Below are 19,895 nucleotides of genomic sequence, written 5' to 3' on the forward strand. Positions count from 1 at the left end.
GCCTTGAGAACCAGGAGGGGGTCTTGGCTTGGCCCACAGAGTGGGAGAGGCCCAGGCAGAGGATGCATCCTTGCAGATTACAGTGTAGTGGAGGAAGTTTATTTACGGATGTGGGAAGAACATGGCAAGGGCCCTCAGGCTGGCCAGCAAGGGGGCAATCAGTGGACACTGAAAACAGATTCCCTGAGCCAGGTCCTAGGGAGGGCTCAGGAACCGGCTTGGGGGTATGTGTCGTGGTGGTGCGAGGTGGCGGGGGCCAGAACCTAAAGGGCAGAAAGCATGGTGCCGGATTCCCTGGTTTCCACCTCAAATTCAAAGAAAACAGGAAAGAATCTGAAGGTTGTGTGTGACCCCAAAGGAGCCCCTAAGGCACAGTGGCAGAGGGACTGCTCAGGCCTCATCTCCAGGAAATTCCATCACTGCTTCAGGACTGGGCACCATGTCAGCTGATCACAGAGGCAGCTCGCCCAGGCCCAGCATGCTGGGCCAGAGGCCCTCGACCTTGACTGCCCTCTGCTCCTGGGCTGCGGGTCTCTTCCTCATTCAGGTTCCCTCAGCATGGTCACCAGCTCCTTCTGTTCTCGGTGGAGAGCCTGACCTCAATGGGAGAGAACAGACGAGTTGGGAGATGAGAAAATCCACACCTTTACCTCCACTCACCTTGACTTCAGGCCTGGGTATCCCCAGGATGATGTGACAGAGGTCTAGAGCTCATGTCACCGGCGCATCGGGGCATGTTAGGACCAAGCCATATTAGGAAGTCCCCCGCTCACAGGTATTTATGGCAGGCTGCGTGCCTTGGCTACTTAGGCTGGGCCCCCCAGAACACAGTCCATCTTTACTAAGGGTCCCCAAAGTATGCTCCTGATCTTCTGACCCTACTAAAGATTTCTAGCAGAGTAAAGTTTATTGAATTAAGTGGATTTTCAGTTGGGCTACAGACATGGCATCTGTGGTGGAAAAGAGCCCTTTGAAGCTCCCACACAGGGCTCAGTACTGAAAACTCAATCCAGTGACCCACTTCTAACAGTGGTTAGGATTGGTAGCTACAATGGGTGAGGTGTGGCTCTAAGAGCAGGGGCTTTGTTCCCCCTTTTAAGATAGATGCATTGAATGTTAGAGCTGGCAGGGCCCGAGAATCATTATTTGGCCAATTTGGAAGCCATGGCCCAGACAGGAGAGTGACCCATGGCCTCATGGTGATGGAGTGGTAATGGTCTTGCCTGAGGGCTCAGCAGGATGGTCCCAAGAATGCCTGGGACACAACTTTGAGCTGTGGAATCTGCCTCACAAGACAGCATAGGCTAGGGGCCTTGGTCACCACCACCTTGGTCCCGGCTCTCTGTGCGCTAGGATGAGTCTGTTACGTGCAGAGGCTGGAGGTGTGAGGACAAGAGGAAGCAGAGAAGCCCCAGCCTTTCTCCTGATGCTGGCTCTCCAAGGCTGGGGCCCTGCTCAGGCCAGGGCAAGGCCTTCAGGCTGCAGCTGACTGGTCTCAGAAAGAGAAGACCAGGGGAACATGGAAGCCATGAACTTAGAGACCTGCAACATAAGTTGCACATCTCAATGATGGAGAGAACCCAACGGGGGTGCTACTGCTCAAGCCCTACTAGAAACCCTCTTTTGGAGCCCTATTTGGAGCCATCTCATCACTCTGCACCTATCTGAGTTGTCCGGCCAATTCCCCCTTATACACCAACTTGGCCCCCAGTGAGCCTGGGACACTTTAAAAAATTGAGTTCAGCCTCCAAGGACACACATCTGTTGATACACGTGCTGTTTTAGATGTGCTGAAGGCTCCAGAAGTCATTCTGATGTACACGTTTTAAAGGAAATGGGCAGTGGTCACAGGTACAGGAACCACCATGGCTGGAGAGGGTTCATCCTGACTCTGACCTCTGGGCAAGTCACTTGCCCTCTCTGGGCCTGTTTTCTCCTCTGCTGCAGCTGGGGCCCATGTGCCTAAGGGCACTCACCTGCCAGGCCTGCTGCCGGGCCTGGACCTGCAGTTGCACCTCCTCTACCTGCCTGCGCCCAGCCAGGACGGCGTCTGCCAGCTGCCTGTTCTCGGCCTCCTGTTTCTGCACGCAGCGCCGCAAGGCATCCCGCTGCTGCAGGAAGTAGGGCGCCATCGCGCTGCACAGATCTTTCTCTGGGATCCCGCTCGGGCGCCTGCAGGGCCAGACGGGGGGACAGGGGATGGGAGGGGGAGGACGTGTGCTGGGTGAAGGTACTATTTCCACCCCCATCAGTGACATTCCCACCTTCAGTCTCAAATTGAGCTTGCTTTCAAGGCCTGTCCTGTGGTCCTGCTCGCTTTCTGAGACCCAACCACATGGCTCTGGCTTTTGATGGGAACTAACCTCCTCCTCCAGCTTCTCTGCCCAGGAATCCACCTCTCCCCCTTCTCACTTGGACCACATCTAAGCCTTCCCAACCACACCCCACATTCTCCTCTTGTCCACGTACTGCCCCCATCTCTAACACTTCAGGGCTAGAGGCGCTTGTTCAGTCCCTGCCTCTGGCCTTGTGACCATGTGCCCCGATGGTGCATCCACTCCATCAGACTGGGAGCTGGGGGGCTGGGGGCGGCAGGATGAGCCTTCCCTGGTGGACTGGCTGCCTGAAAGCAGGTTCAGACCCACAGAAGCCCCGTCAGTGCTGGCTAATGTGGGAAGTTAAGGGAGCAACAGGCCCAGGGAAGCAAGATTATGGGGAATTCCAAATGCCCAGAATGAGGAGAGGGGTGAGCTCTGATGGGCAGTGGGGTGAAAGCCACTAAGAGTCTTACAAAAAGTTTTTTCAATTATAAAACTAAATTCTCTAAGTATTAAGGTCATAGAGCATAAAAAAATTGGAAAGCACAAAAATGGTATTTATTCCCTCCAGCCTAGGACCCTCTTCAGGCAGGAGAGGGTGGCAGGGGGCAGGCGCTCAGGGCCTCGTGGGCCTGGCGGCCTCTACTCCACTCCTCACCCCAGGGCTGGCCACTGGCACGTCAGCACTGGGAGAGCAGGTCTCTCGTGTCCTGTCCACTGCTGAGTCTGTCCTCTAAAACAGTCTGTGGCCTGTAGTAGGTGTTCCCCAAATATTTATTGAATGACCCAATGAGTAAAAACCAGATGCCTGGGCAGCCTAACTGACATGATTCCCAATCTTCTGTAGGGCCTCCTCCCAACCCTACCCCTTTCTCCCATAGGCCAGACTGTCCTGAGAGGAGCTCCCTGGGGAGGTTCCCCTCAGTCTGCCTCAAACCCCTGGAGAGCACTCTTGCCAAGGGGCTCTCCTTCCCCAGAGGGCACCACGCAGTTCAGTTTGGGATTGTTGTTTGGTGTCTGTCCTCTCCCGTCTCATGCATATGGGGCCATCATAAAAGCCCCTGCATGATACTGGACGGCCTCTCCCCTGTGAGCCTCGCTGGGCTGGTGGAGAGACAGCACTGCCAGCCCTTCTCACCACACCCCCTGCCCTTCTCACCAGGCTGGCTCCTTGTGGTCATTGCCTTCTTCCACAATAGCATCCAAGGCATTCAAGACAGCTTCCAGGTTCCCCTCTGCCTTGATTTCACAGATTTCCTCCTGAAGAGAAAGGAGGAAAGAGCTATACTGGTACCAAACAAACCCTAGCGGAAATATGTTAAACTGCTAGCAGCACTTAAGATATTGGCTAATTTCTGTCCTGTGTCTTTATGCAAACATTCCAACTTTTCTACATGTGACTTTTATAATTAAAAAAAAAAAGCATAAGATGTAAAACATTAAAAAAGAGCTGGCAGCAAGCCCCTCCTCCTGCCCATCATCTCGGAGTGCTAGAGCCTTTGCCTCATCCCCAGGCGCAGAGCACCCTTTGGGTCCTCTGCTTAAGGGGCCATCCTGGAGCATAATAGCACGGATATTTAACTCTCTAGAGCGATCATAGTTAAGGACCAAAATGGAATCCTGCCCTTTTTTGTATCCTCTGCAGTATGCAGTTCCAGGGAATTCAGCATTTGTGATATGCCTCCCCTGTGCTGGGCATTGCACCAGATGCTGGATAGGCAAAGAGGAGTTAGACTCAGTTCTGCTCTCAAGGTCTAGTGGGGCAGAGAACATATAAACACACACTTGAAACAATTCAGGACAACGAGAGAACAGGCGTTTAAGATACCTGTGCTGTTTGGAGGGGATGAATGCCAAAGCAGCCTGCCAGGCAGGGAGGACAGTGCCGCGGACTGAGGATAGAGAGGGGATGAGAGTAAAGTCCCTGTCTTCAGGGGGCTGACAATCCGGAGACAAGACCCAAGCCAGTGGGACCTCCTGGGCTTCTTCCCACTCACCCGGATAGATGTCTGCAACTGAGTTATAAACTTGTCATAGATTCGCTGTGTCATCTCGGGCTGCAAATGGTAGAAGCGCTTGTAACAGTCAGTGAATCTCTGGTAGCTGGCGGGGAGGAGAGAAGGCAAAGGTGGGGAGGGTTAAACACACGGCCAGCCTTCAGCTCTTGCCGGGACAGGCCCTGCCTCTCATCACAGGGCTCTAAGCCTTGTCCGCTTCATGACCCTGGTTAAAGGCAGTGGATGCCAACGTCTCCTCTGCAGCTCCTGGCACCAAGGACGGCTACACTGCACCACCCTCCCCGCTTCCCCTCAGCAGAGCCCCAGCTGAGTTCAGGTGTTTCCCCCTGAAGGGTGGGTCACAGTTAGGCTGTACTGGGCCTCAATCACAGGGCTTGTGAGACCTTGGAGGGCTGGGTGGGACCCGTTTCTAACAAGCTCCCAGCTGGCGCTGATGCTGCAGCTCTGGGCACTACACTCTGAGAACCTCTGGTCATGCCAGGCCCCTCATAGGGCTGCATTTGGACAGGGCACGTGGCCTCTGGGAGAGGCTTCCTTACTCCTAACAAAGGCCACACAAGGAACTGATGCCCTTTCTGTAGGACGTGACTATATCCAGGTGATGCCTCCAGCTCCTGGCAACTGTCGGGGCCCTGGCCCAAGGGCAGCGTTTATACCCTAAAGAGGCAGAGCAGGAAGAAGGCAAGAACCAGGGCCTCTGAGGGCATCGTCAAGCTGCTGAAAAGAAATAACCTGGAGCCACCCTACCTTGGGGCTTCTTGTTAATGGGGTAGTGGATTTCTCTGTTCAAGCCATTTGAAATCAGGTCTATCCCTGGCAGCTGAGGGCACCTCACTGAACAACCCTCGCAGCTGGAAGGATCAGAGGGCACCCAGGATGCTCCTAGGGTTTGCTCCCCTTGGACAAAGAAACTCAAATAGGTTAAAGGAACTCTCGGCTGTTTCTCTCCCTCTTCCTTGTTTTCCTGCGTCTCTCTGTACACTCTCTCAGGCCCTTCCACAAATGCTTGCAGAGGGCTGCTACGTGCTGGCCGCCCACAAGGTCCTGGGTGTTCCGGAGTGCATGAGCCTAGCAGAGCCCTCCTTGAGCCTCCAGGAGATGGCAGCAAGCCGCGCAAGAATGTAGGATGGCCACATGCGGAGAGCGCTTTGAGGGAAAAGGGCAGGGGCGGGGCGGGATCACCTTTAAGTTGAGGGGAGAAGCGGTGAGGGAAGGCCCCTCCCAAGCAGCAATGCTAAGTGACCTGCAGTGTTTGAGCCAACAAGTCCTCCAACACACGGAGAGCCACATCACGCTCATCCTCCTCAGCTGTGTGGGTCAGGCTGACGGGCCACTGGACAAACGGGATCAGGCACCGGGAGCCCAAGGTGAGCCCGCACCTCACCCAGGCAGTCACTGCTGCGCCTCGCTCTCTCCTGGCTTTCTAGGCCTCCCCACCCAGTACCTGCCCCCAAACAACGTTTCTCAAAAAGGTGAAGAGTAGGCGCAGTGGTGTGCTGCGGCCAGCTCACAGAGGCTTGCAAGAGACAACTGTTAAAATTTCAGGATATATGTGAGCCAATTGTTAAAAGCAGCCATTATCGAAAATTGTATGACCTACAATAAAGTATATTAAAAACAACGGTACTAACTACTCAAACATAATAAATCTTCCAAATCATTCTACCACATTTTACTCTGCTCTCGGGCTTGTTCGTATCACCTACCCGAGGAAATACTATGTAAAGGTGTGCTGCTGCCATCTTTTCTCAGCTCTGTATTTAGTGACGTTCTGGTGGTAATCTCAGGAGTATCTGCAACTAGGAAAGTGGCAAACACTGCCAGTCCAGAACTTATTTCTGGAGAGCCAGTTGTAAGCATCCACCAGCACACCTCTGGGTAAGGGTGACAGAGCCCCTGACAGTTCTGACAGTACACCCTGGATATTAGTGCCCCTTGGAGACTCGACCTACGTACCAAAAGACAATACAACAGACAACGGGTGACCTTTCAACCCTCAGCAGAGCCCCAGACATCTTGTTATTGTCTTGCTGGCCCCACTCGCCACGCAGTCTGTGGCTACATGGAGGAATGTGGAGGGACACATGATGCCTGCCCAAGCGGGGCTGGCATCGAAACTAGGTAATTGTGGCTTGAGATGGGTTTGGCTTGGACACAGGAGATCCTGTTCCTCCTCCCAGGCCACTTGCCAGGACGGCCTGAGCTACGCACACCTCTCCTCAGTTCAGGCAGCTGGCAGCAGGGAGGCCCAGGGCAGTGGGGAGGCAAATTCTGCCCACCAGTACTGCCAGCCAACTCTTCTGGTGTCCCCCTTGGGGTTTGAGGATGCAATGGAAGGACCCCAGAAATTTTTTTTGTATGAATACGTAAGTGGGGGAATATACGCTGCACGAGGGAAGGCAGCCAGGCAGGAGGCCCAGGTCAGAGAACAGAAGGAAAGTGGTTCCTTTCTTTCCCTCCTAAGTTCCATTGAGATGTAATTGACATAGAGCACTGTATAAGTTTAAGCTATATTTCATAATCATTTGACATATATTGTGAAATGATTACGATAGTAAGTTCAGGTAACATTCATCATCTCATATAGATAAAAAGAATTTTTTTTTCCCTTGCGATGGGAACTCTGAGGACCTCCTCCATGACAGCTTTCAAGTCCACCACACAGCAGTGGTAACTAGTCATCAGACCGTACAGTACATCTCTAGTATTTACTTAAGACTGGAAGTTTGTACCTTTTCACCACCTTCCTCCAGTTACTACCCCTGCCCCCCGAGGAATTCCTTTTTTAACAACCAACGCAGACTTGGGAATGGTTTGAATGCCCTGATTAATTTCCTGAAAAAATACAGTCATGAAGAAGTAGGAAAAGTGATGCATTTTAAAAAGACTCAAGGCCAGCCACCCCCCAGCCCCTATATCTCAACTGTCAGGTTTTAATTCCTCAGGTGAACTGTAATATCCTCATGGATAGGGGTGCCATCTGCACTATCACTCTTATCTACTGGGCACGCAGAACAGTGTTAGATACACAAGAGCACATAAGGCACTCTGCAGACCAGGCAACAGGGGCTGAGCTGAGGTGTGGGCTGCTTGACCCCAGCCTGCCCCGCTCCCGGACACCTCCACCATTCTGGACCCCTGGTTCCACGGCCTGGGCTACTTTGGTGGGGAGTCCTCCCCAAGAGCATAGGGATCTCTCTGCCAGGCCCTCCTTTGCCCTCTGCTGGAACATTCTTCTGCTCTTGGCCTTCCAAGGGTACACAAGGGGCCATCCAGCTGTGCACTGGCTCAGGGCACTGGTTCTGAGGACAGAATACCTGTCCTTTGGCCTGGGTTCAAATTCTCCCTCTACTACTCAACAGCTGAGTGACCTTATAAAACTTCATTTTTATAACCCTCAGTTTTCTCCTCTGTCAAATGGGGATATAACTGTATCTGTAACTCACTAAATTACTGTGAGGATTAACTGAGGTTACATATATAAGGCACTTACTGCAGTGCCTAGCACACTGAAATGCTCTGTTGTAAGCTGCAATTATAACCACTGCTCTCAAAAGAACAGTCCACATTGCCCCCTCTGAAGTGAACAGTCACTAACTTGGCTTTCCAGGTTGAGAAGGCCAACTTGTACCTAAGCTGCAATTCCAGGTGCAGAAACCAACTCACCTGCAGGAACAATCAGCTGGCCCCAGACAGAGAAAAGGCTACACTGTGGCCCCTGAAAAGGGTTATATTTATCATCAACGAAAGTAACTTCTAAAAACTACATTTACTGGGTTTGAAAACAGAGATGACTATTTTTTTTTCTCTTAAAAACTTACTACGTATATCTGGGACATGCTTACTGTTTTTAAACTCACTGAAAAAGCATTTCATTTACTGCACTAAAAACTCACTCTAAATTGAGTTAATCACATAAGTTTAACTTTAGAAAAATGTGACTTATACTGAAGCCCAGAATCAAGCTCTGGTGGCTTGTCAATCTGTTGGTTTATATATGTAGATAAACTGTGCAGGAATGGAAATATGAGAGGAGCGAGCAGACAAGCCTGCTAGTTAGTGTGCCTCCTGCTGAGGGGGACACTGGCTTGCCCCAAACCCACTCCAGGGTAGCCAGCTTGCCCACCTGAATGCCTACTTTACAGACCGTCCACCAGAGGGCAGGTAGGGACTGTGCTTCAGTCCAGAAAGAACTGGAAGGCAGAGAAGACAAGACAAACTGAGGCTGGGATAGATGGGTATTATCGAGACAGAAATCCCTGCTCCCCACCCCCCACCCCCACATGTACAGCTGTCCCATCTCATTGAGGAATGTCTCTCTGCTCGGCCTTTTCCCGTCTCCCCTTCTCAGTCCCGTATGCACTGGGCAGCCCCAGGACTGATTTGAAAGGTAAAGGGAAAAAACCCCAGAGAAATGTTCCCTGATGAAAACTGTATTAAAAAGTTATCCTTTAGAAATTAATCTTAATTATATCTTTATGTTATTAGGTCTCTAGGGAAACTTAAACCTTTTATGGCATGGAGTATTTGGAAACTGCTAGAAACTTAATAGTGAGAATCTGTAATTGGGATATTTTTTCTGAAAAAAAAATTAGGAAAAAAACTTCTGATCTGATAAATATTAGCATAAATATAAAAAAATACCATCAGATAATTATACAGTAGTTATTATCTGCCAGGGATACATTCTAACAACCCTGGTGGATGTCTGAGCCTGCAGATAGTACTGAACCCTGTTTATACTGTTCATTCTTATACATACATACCTATGATAAAATTTTATATATTAGGCACAGTAAGAGATTAACAGTAACTAATGACAGAATAATTACAATGACATGCTTTTGAAAAAGTTATGTGAATGTGGTCTCCTCTCCCTCAAAATATTTTATTGTACTGTACTCACCCTTGTGATGATGTGAGATGATAAAATGCCTGTGTGATGAGACAATGACGCAGGCATTGTGACAAAGCGCTGGCTACTACTGACCTTCTGACTACATCAGAAGGAGCAGCATCTGCTTTCTGGACTCAGCTGACTGCAGGCAATCAAAATCACAGAAAGCGAAACTCTAAGGGGGGGACTACTGCATCCATTTGACAAACACTGAGCCCCGACCACATGCCAGGCCGAGCTCGGTGGTACAAACCCAAAGATGAGGAAGTATGATTCCCTCCCTCAAAGGCAGTACATTGTCCTTTAAAAGGAAAGACAGATACGGATGGGATAGCCTAGGGGGCAAGCGAGGGGCTCAGGGGAGATTCTTGGTAGGAAGCAATGTCTGAGACCTAAGAAAGCAGCAGGTGAGTCAGCCAGAGGACAGAGGAAGGCCCAGGCAGCGTAGCCAGAGCAGGGTACATGTGCACACCTAGTGTGAAGATGTAAGGACAGGAAATGTTTACTGAGCACTAACTAAAACCAGATGCTGTTCTAAACGCTATGTACGGAGTAACTCATTTAATCCTCACAGTAACTCTATGAAGTAGGTTCTCTTATCATCCCCACTTTTCAGATGAGGACGCTGAGGCAGAGAGAAAATGGGCCAGGGAAGCTGTAACACGGTGGAGCCATACGGCTCTGGATCAAGTGCCCTTGGCCTTCACGACACACCGCCTGCAGGCTGGTGGGGCAGGCAGGGAAGGCCAGACTCATACAGTCTGGACTGTATCACGACAGGAGGAGCTACGAAGGCGTTCTAAGCAGGGATGAGACATGATCAGATTAGCATTTGAGGCTTCCTCAGGCTGCCGTGTGAGGACGGACTCAGGAAGCGCGGCTGAGAGGAGGGCAGACTCGAGCGGGACAGACACAGTGGGGAGAGAGGCGGATGGTCTGGAGACATGCAGGAGAGAGAACCAGCCTGATGAGGCTGCAGCCACACACCAGTCTGATTAGTCATGCCCATACTTCAGAAACAAATCAGGGCGACAGCGAGCGTCATCTGCACATTCAGAGGGTGAGAGAGTTTCGAGGCATTTATTTAGTCAGAATACATATATCAAGTCATCATTTTTCCTGTTAATACCAATGGTCTTTGCCCTTAGTTTAAAACTCTAACAGTTCATGTACAACTGTAATTAGTTCTTTCCTTGGTTGTTGTCAGATGTAGTTTTAAGTCAATTTATACAAATCAGACTCTGCACAGCCCATCCCAGGCTGGAATACCAGACCAGACAGGCATTGGACCCAGTCTGGCATCTCAGAATTTAAGAACCGTACCTGCCTCTCACTCGTCCAACCACCTTGGACTGATGCCACAGTGTCACAGCTGCCAGGCTGCCTCGGGTCCCACGGCCACCTGAACAGTGCTAACTAATCTTCAGCTGGGGTTCCACCTACACTACCTCCAACCACCTCTCTTGGCAGGTCCTGATTTGTAACAAAATTCAGAAAGAGGACAGCCCTATCTGCCTGCTTTAGCTAAACAGAACAGCCGTTTCCCAGAAGGTCCGGGAGGCTGGGAGGACAGAAAAGAACCCTTCATTTTCAGAGAACAAGGCAGAGGTAGCAAATGGTAAGCTCCACCAGGGCCCCGTTTCTGTGTTCTGAAGCCTGACAGCAAATTTGGGAGGCTTTGCCTCTACTGACCCAATGAAAGGAAGATGCTCTAATTGAAGAGAGTAGGGTAGTGGGTCTGTTGGAGCTGAGAGCCCCGTGAGGCTGATAATCTTCCAGTCACTCAGGGATGTATCATTTAATCTGCCCTCTTCATCAAGCTTAATATTCACATGAAAAATATGCTGAGTTGTGAGGAAATTAATCTGGGGTTTAAAATATCCCTCTGGATAACTGACATGTGAATAAACTAGCTTTACTATGGAGAGACTCCTGTCTCTGACCCTCGGACAGCACGGGGCTGAGGTGCCACTGGAAAATCTGTGTATTATTTTTTTTAAGGTATCATTGATACACTCTTATGAAGGTTTCACAAGAAAAACAATGTGGTTATTACATTCACCCTTATCATTGAGTTCCCCCCACTACCCCATCAGTGTCCATCAATGTAGTAAATGCCACAGGGTCCCTATTTGTCTTCTCTGAGCTACTGTCTTCCCCATGACCCCACACACACCATGTGTACCAATCATGATACCCCACAATCCCCTTCTCCCTCCCTCCCCCACCCCTCCCCTTTGGTAACCACCAGTCCCTTCTTGGAGTCTGTGAGTCTGCTGCTGTTTTGTTCCTTCAGTTTTGCTTCGTTGTTAGACTCCACAAATGAGGGAAATCATTTGGTATTTGTCTTTCTCTGCCTGGCTTATTTCACTGACCATAATACCCTCTAGCTCCATCCATGTTGTTGCAAATGGTAGGATTTGTTTCTTTTTTTATAGTTGAATAGTATTCCATTGTGTATATGTACCACATCTTCCTTATCCATTCATCTACTGATGGACATTTAGGTTGCTTCCATTTCTTGGCTATTGTAAATAGTGCTGCAATAAACACAGGGGTACATATGTCTTTTTGAATCTGAGAACTTGTATTCTTTGGGTAAATTCCTAGGACTGGAATTCCCAGGTCAAATGGCATTTCTATTTTTAGTTTTTTGAGAAACCTCCATATTGCTTTCCACAATGGTTGAACTAGTTTACATTCCCACCAGCAGTGTAGGAGGGTTCCCCTTTCTCTGCATCCTTGCCAGCATTTGCTGTTCCTATGGGGTTTTTTTTCTATGTTTTCCTATGTTTTGTCTTTTCTATGTTGGCCATCCTAACTGGTATGAGGTGGTATCTTCATTGTGGTTTTAATTTGCATTTCCCTGATAATTAGCGATGTGGAACATCTTTTCATGTGCCTGTTGGCCATCTGAATTTCTTCTTTGGAGAAGTGTCTGTTCATATCCTCTGTCCGATTTTTAGTAGGGCTATTTGCTTTTTGGGTGTTGAGGCATGTGAGTTCTTTATATATTTTGGATGTTAACCCCTTGTCAGATAAGTCATTTACAAATATATTCTCCCATACCATAGGATGCCTTTTTGTTCTACTGATGGTGTCCTTTGCTGTATAGAAGTTTTTTAGCTTGATGTAGTCCCATTTGTTCATTTTTTATTTTGTTTCCCTTGCCCGAGGAGATGTGTTCAGGAAAAAGTTGCTCATGCTTATATTTGAGAGATTTCTGCCTATGTTTTCTTCTAAGAGTTTTATGGTTTCATGACTTACATTCAGGTCTGTGATCCATTTTGAGTTTATTTTTGTGTGTGGGGTTAGACAATAATTCCGTTTCATTCTCTTGCATGTAGCTGTCCACTTTTTCCAACACCAGTTGTTGGAAGAGACTGTCATTTCCCCATTGTATATCCATGGCTCCTTTATCGTATATTAATTGACCATATAAGCTTGGGTTTATATCTGGACTCTATTCTGTTTCACTGGTCTATGGGTCTGTTCTTGTGCCAGTACCAAATTGTCTTGATTACGTGGCTTTGTAGTAGAGCTTGAAGTCGGGGATGTGTATAATTTTTGAATCCCCTGAATTTAACTCCTAATAGCCTACAATTGACTGGAAGCCTTACCAATAACACAGTCAGTGAACACATTTTTGTGTGTTGTAGATATTATATACTGTATTCTTACAATAAAATAGAGAATGTAAAATGATTTTTCAAATTGTCACAAATCTCCAAAAGTTTTCCAATATATTCATTGAAAAAAATCCATTTATAATTGGATCCATGCAGTTCAAACCCATGATGTTTAAGGGTCAACTGTACTTGGTCTTTGGGATTGAGTACTTTTAACTTAACCTGGGAGAGGGTCAAGTAGGTGCATACATCTAAAAAGTCTGTATATTCATACATTTATTGAGCCCTTTCTATGTGGAAATCAGTTGTGAATAAATTCCTATTTGATCAAATGAGGGAAAGGACGTTCTACCAGGCAGCAGGAGTGAGTGGTAAGAGGACGGCAGGGACAGTGGCAGCATTCAATTGCAGAAGGACTCATGTGCATATGTGTGTTTGCACTATGAGGAGAAGCAGGTATAAAAACAACTGATTGGAGATTTAAAAAAAGAAATGGCCCAGTTTGAAAAAGACAGATGCACACCTATGTTTATCGCAGCACTCTTTCCAATAACCAAGAAATGGAAGCAACCTAAGTGTCCATCAGTAGATGAATGGATAAAGAAGATGTGGTAAATATACACAATGGAATATTATTCAGCCATAAGAAGAAAACAAATCCTACCAGTTGCAACAACATGGATGGAGCTAGAGGGTATTATGCTCAGTGAAATAAGCCAGGCGGAGAAAGACAAGTACCAAATGATTTCACTCATATGTGGAGTATAAGAACAAAGAAAAAACTGAAGGAACAAAACAGCAGAATCACAGAACCCAAGAATGGACTAACAGTTACCAAAGGGAAAGAGACTGGGAAGGATGGGAGGGAAGGGAGGGATAAAGAGGGGGAGAAAGGGGGGCCTTACAATTAGCATGCATAGTGTATTGGGGGGCATAGGGAGGGCTGTGCAACACAGAGAAGACAAGTAGTGATTCTATAGCATCTTACTATGCTGATGGACAGTGACTGTAACGGGGGTTGTGGGGGGGACTTGGTGAAAGGGGAAACCTAGTAAACATAATGTCCCTCATGTAATTATAGATTAATGATACCAAAAGAAAAAAAAAGAAAAAAAAAGAAATGGGTGGCTCAATCAAAAAAAGATTTTTAAAATGAGTATATAAAAGATTTAAATAATACAATTTAAAAGTTCAAACTAATAAGTATAGAATTTTACACCCAAGAACAGATACTGCACATTCTTTTCAGGTATGTGTGGAACTGTCACAAAACAGTGTCAAAGTGTCAAAATTTTTTTAAAATCAGCATTATGTAGACTGTGCTATCTGACCACTATGCAATAAAATTAGAAATCACAACAAAAGGGTAACCTTTTAAAAAAGTACATGGAAACCAAATTATATAGAAAATTACAAAGTCTATAAAATTAAATGACTATGTCCACATGTAAAGAATGAAGTTGGACCCTTTTCTCATACTGTATACAAAAATTAACCTAAAATGGATCAAAGATCTAAATCGAAGAGCTAAAACTATAAAACTTATAGCAGAAAACATATATGCAAATCTTTGTGACCTTAAATTAGATTTAGATTTTTTGCTAAGACACTAAAATGACAAACCAAAGAAAAAACTCTTTACAATTAAAAAAATCTAAAAAAATATTAATAATCTAAATGGGACTTCTCAAAATTAGAATTCTTGCAAGTTAACAATAAAAAGACAACCCAATTAAAAAATGAGCAAAGTATCTGAATAGCCATTGCTCCATAAATACATACAAATGGTCAATAAGCACATGAAATATGCTCACCATCAGTCATTAGGAAAATACAAATCCAAGCCACCATGAGATGCCACTTTACACCCATTAGGATGGCTACTGGCTATAATAAAAAAGACAATACCAGTGTTGGTGAGGATGTGGAGAAACAAACTTTCATTCTACCTAACACTGGTGGGAATTACAGAGCAATTTCAGAACATTAAGGAGAGCTTTAGTTAGGCAGAAGACATGGGTGATTATATATCATTCTACTATTTAATGCTAGACGTCCTTGGTAGGAAAAGAAGCCAGACACAAAAGATTACATACTATATGATTCCATTTGATAAAGTTAAAAAGAAAAAAACAGGCAAAACTCATCTATGGTAACAGAAGTCAGGAAGGTGAATACCCTTTCAGCTTAAGGTAAAGATGAGAAGGGGATGGGCATATGAGTTCCTTCTGGGGTTCCATTCCTTGATGTGGGTGCTAGTTACACAGGTGTGCTCATTTTGTAAAACGTTATCAAGCTAAACACATGACTTGTGCACTTTGAGGAAGTTATACTTAAATAAGAGTGGAGCAAGACTGCTAGATATAAAATTATCTTACAAAAATCAGTAATTTCTCTAAGCCATTGTTAACTAATTTAAAAGAAAATAAAAAATAAGAGAATATTCACAATAGTAACAAAAACTATGAAGTATTAGGCAGTAACCTAAGAAAGAATGCACGAGTCTCTTTACAAACTTTAAAATCTACTAAAAGACACAAAAGACCATCTGGTTAAATGGACAGATCATATCTGTTTGTGGCTGGATGATGTCATTGTAGAGAGGCCAGTTCTCACCAGACTGATCTATAAATTCAGTGCAATCCCAACCAAAATAGCAGCTGAATGTTTGACCAGAAAAATTCACTTTAAAGTTTATAAGGACAAAATCAAGGTCCCCAAACAGCTGGGCCAACTTTAAAGAGAGAAAAAAAAAGACATGCTTTACCAGATTTAAGATTTCCAACAAAGGCTTGGCATTAAAAATCCATATACAGAAAACACAGGCAAAAATCTATTGAATGTAATCATGAGCAATTTTTTTCCAGACACATCTCCTCAGGTAAGGGAAACAAAATAAAAAATGGAAAAAGTGGGGCCACATCAAATTAAAAAGCTTCTGTACAGCAAAGAACACAATCAACAGAACAAAAAGGGAACCTATATGGTATGGGAGAATATACTTGTACATGATTTGTCCAAATAATGAACTCATACAACTAAACACCAAAAAAAATAAATAACTCGATTAAAAAATGGGCAGAGGACCTGAATAGACATTTGTCCAAAGAAATACAGATAGCCAACAGGCACATGCAAAGATGCTCCACACTGCTAATCATCACGGAAATGCTAATCAAAATCACAATGAGAGATCACCTCACACTACTCAGAATGGCCACTATCCAAAAGACAAAAATAACAAGTATTTGTGAGGGTGTGGAGAAAAGGGAACCCTCCCACACTGTTGGTGGGGATGTAAACTGGTGCAGGCACTGTGGAAAGCAGTATGGAGGTTCCTCAAAAAACTAAAAATAGAAATACCACACAACTCAGTAATTCTACTTCTGGGAATTTACCTGAAGAAAACAAAATCACTAATTTGAAAAGCGAGGTGCACCCCTATGTTTACTGCAGCATTATTTACTATAGCCAACATATGGAAGCAACCTAAGTGTCCATCAAATAGAAGAACAGATAAAGAAGATGTGGTACAAACACACAATGGAATATTATTCAGCCATAAAAAAGAATCAAATCCTGCCATTTGCAACAACACGGATGGGCCCAAAGGGTATTTTGCTGAGTGAAATACGCCAGGTGGAGAAAGACAAATACAATATGATTTCACTTATTTGTGGAATCTGAAAACAAAACAGAACAAAATGAACAGAAAAGCAGTAGACTCACAGACACTAAGACATGTCTTAGTGACTAGTGGTTACCATGGGGAAGAGGGTGGGGTGGGTGGATAGGGAGGTTGAGGGGGATAAAAGGGCACAAAAATTCTCAATCATAAGTTGGTCACAGGGATGGTCGAACAACATGGAGAATATAGCCAATGATTCTGTACCATCTTTCTATGTTGACAGATAGTAATTACACTAGTTGGGGTGAGGATTTAATTTGTGGGTAACTGTTGAAACACTGTGTTGTATACCTGAAACCAATATAAGATTGTATATTAACTATACTTCAATTAAAAAAAAGATCCCATATGCACTGACACAAAGACAGGCAAATGGATTGGGGGTGCAGAAGAGAGACCCAAGGGCACAATAGGCTAAAGAACTCTGACATATGATAAAGGGAGCTCCATAAAGCAATGAGGACAGATGAACTGTTTAGTTGACAGTGATTGGGAAAACTAGAGAATTAAGACTGGCTGAGACCACCATTTTAACATCTTAATCTAGACAAATTAAAGATTTAAAGTAAAAAGTAAAATGATAAAATAGCTAATAGAAGAAAACATTGGAATTTATCATTGTGACCTAGGTATGAGTATAGCTTTTATAAGTAAAAGCTCAAAAACATAAACCATAAAGTGAAGAAAAGAAGTAATTACATGAAAATGAAGGAATTTAAAAAAATAAATTGATTAGGCAATCCTAACAATTTGTCACAACTGATTGAGGGATGCTGAGTTAGTCCAGAGGCAGAAGAAGGAGGGTCAAGAGGATTTATACAATTTGTAAGGGGGTGTTCTGGGATGATTGCAGTTTTCTTTCTGCTTTATCCTTTTGTAAACAACTAAAGGATGACAAATGATAAACAGGACTCCATAAAGTAGTGGAGATGGTTGAACTGTTTAGTTGACAATGACTGGGAAAACTAAAAAAGTACGACTGGCTTATTTTTAATAAACTAGATAAACTAGAAAAGTATGACTGTTTACATACTAGTGTAAAAATACTAAAATCTGCATTGTTTTTTATTTAATTAAAATTTTCTGTTCCTCAAAGGACATTACAAAGTTAACATCTAATAGAGATATTTCTTTCTTCAATCTAAAACTGACAAGGGATTGATTTCTAGGTTATATCAGGAACTCCAGCAAATCACTGAGATAAAAACCCCATTGTAAAAAAAATAGCTGTCGGAAATGAGTAGGCAGTTCACAGAAGAGGAAGCCAAATGACTAACAAATAATGAAATGCACAAACCTATGAGGAATAAGGGACATGCAAATTAAAACAATGAGATACCCCTTTCATACCTTCAGAATGGCATGATTAGAATGGTGGATAACAATGATGGTGAGGATGCAGGAGGTAAAAACAGTTTTCTGGAAAACAATCTGACAAAACGTAGGTAAACTTTGGATCCAGTGATCCCTCTCCATTACAGAGCTCAGAGAAATTCTAGCACTAGTCCATGAGGAGAGGCCCAAGGATATTCACCCCGGCATAATTTGTGTTAGAGGCAGTTGGAAGCAGCCAGGTGTCCATGCAAGGGAATGGCTAAGTGCTGGATGCACAAGATGGAATGATAAGCAGCACTGAGAAGCTCTGAACTACATGCATTGGTATTACTGTGTTAGGTATTTTTTCATAAATAGTGTTGAGTGAAAAAAAAGCACATGTCGCTCAATTACCATTCATATAGACTTGAACCTACACAGACAAAACACATTTTGCAATGGATGAAAATACATTCAAAATTCACTTCCTTGCATTCTCATTAACCCAGATCCTTCTTCCTACTGCTCTCTATTCCTTTACCCCAATTTATTTTTCTTTATGGCCCCTTAGAATGTCCATTCCATGAGCGAAGGGACCTTCTTTCTTGATCACGGCTCTATCTCCAGCTCCTAGAACAGAATCTGGGACACTGTAGATGGTAAATAAATATTTGTACAGGAACAAATGGAGGACATATAGTAAACAGAAAGTAGGGTTTATGGGGAGAGGACAGGTCAGTACTGGGTAGGGGAAATTAACTCATTAAAAAACAGAGGAGGGACCTTGTCTGGAAATACGATAATAGCATATTAACACTAGTCCATAAAAATAATTACAAATTATTTTATCAAATTAATTATTCTGGAAAGTAGGCTCTGCATGATAGGACTGTCACCTGCCTGTCCAGCTTCCTCTGATTTTACTCTCCCTCTGATTACGGTGTTGTGGGCTACACCTCTGCCAGTTCCTAGAATGCCCTGACCATCTCAGGGCCTTTGCATGAACTGCCCCTTTTCCATAAGCTTTTCCCCTTGTTCTTCCAAAAGTTGGTTCCTTCACATTCTTCAAGTTTCAGCTCAATGTCACTTCCTCAGAATGGGCTCCCCTAATTATCCTATCTAGTGTTTTCCTTCTCCCGGGGTGGTAGGATCATGCGCAAAATTCTTTCAACTGTCCAATATTGCTATAATATTGTTCATATAAAATAAAAATCAAGACAGGAAGTATTTCTTTCTGTGGTAATACATTTAGTTTTCTAACCACCAAGTGAAGAAGATACTACTATTCCCATAACAATAGCTAAAATCCTAATGCTTTGTACGTGGCCGGCACCGTTCTAAGCGCCTTCTGTGTGTTTACTCATTACTTCTCAAAACGACCTTGAGAGAAAGGTACCGTTACTGCCATCTTATTGATGAGGAACCGAGGTACAGAGCGGTTAAGGCTTGCTCACACTGTGCAGGGCCAGGGTTGGACCCCTAACCTAATCCCAAAGCCTGCATCTTTCCTCCCACCCCCCGGAAGTCTCAGTCCAAACGAGGCGTAGTGGAGGAAGGAGTAGCTGGCGTCCCCGGCCGGGTACTCGTCACCAGTGTAGGCAAACCGCACGCGACCTCCGACGCTAGGAACTGAGTATTAGTGGATTAAAACCGATGGGCAACCCTCCACCCCTGAGGCCCACGTGACTGTTTGCCCTCCTGCGTCCTGATCTCGCGGGATTGAGCCTCCGGCGGGACAAACCCTCTTCGCCTATCGCTCGCCTCAGTCTTCTGAGAGATTTGCACTCTGCCTCGCTTCTTCCGCCTTACCTGCCGGCGGCGACCAGCTTCTGGAGAAAAGTGTCCACCATGGTGTCGAGGAGCTTCACCCTCGAAATGGTAGTGCTGGAGAGCACAGAATCCGCGGACGACCCCTCAGGCCCCTTTTCCTCACAGCCGCTGCCAACACCGATCCTACTCCCTTCGGCCATGTTGAAGTTGAACCGCCAAGTCTGACTGACCCGGCCGTCCCGCCCACCGAAGCTTCCGATA

At 45.4% G+C, this 19,895-nt stretch overlaps 1 protein-coding gene across 3 annotated transcripts; it reads right to left on the reverse strand.

Moving 5' to 3' along the window:
• Positions 1–77: 77 nt before the first annotated feature.
• PMF1 (polyamine modulated factor 1) lies at positions 78–19,869 on the reverse strand. Of its 3 annotated transcripts, none has more exons than XM_036922521.2 (5): positions 19,674–19,869; positions 4,316–4,421; positions 3,478–3,578; positions 1,977–2,172; positions 78–593 (listed from the first exon to the last, which is right to left on the reverse strand). In XM_036922521.2, the coding sequence occupies exons 1-5, from the start codon at positions 19,832–19,834 to the stop codon at positions 540–542; spliced, it is 618 nt and encodes a 205-aa protein (XP_036778416.2). In that variant the 5' UTR covers positions 19,835–19,869; the 3' UTR covers positions 78–539. The 3 variants fall into 3 exon arrangements, with proteins under 3 accessions (XP_036778416.2, XP_036778418.2, XP_036778415.2); XM_036922523.2 differs by having other exon boundaries at positions 78–598; XM_036922520.2 differs by lacking the exon at positions 78–593 and adding an exon at positions 885–1,542.
• Between the last annotated feature and the right edge of the window lie 26 nt (positions 19,870–19,895).

Source organism: Manis pentadactyla, chromosome 19, assembly GCF_030020395.1.
Source record: "Manis pentadactyla isolate mManPen7 chromosome 19, mManPen7.hap1, whole genome shotgun sequence".
NCBI classification, from domain to species: domain Eukaryota; kingdom Metazoa; phylum Chordata; class Mammalia; order Pholidota; family Manidae; genus Manis; species Manis pentadactyla.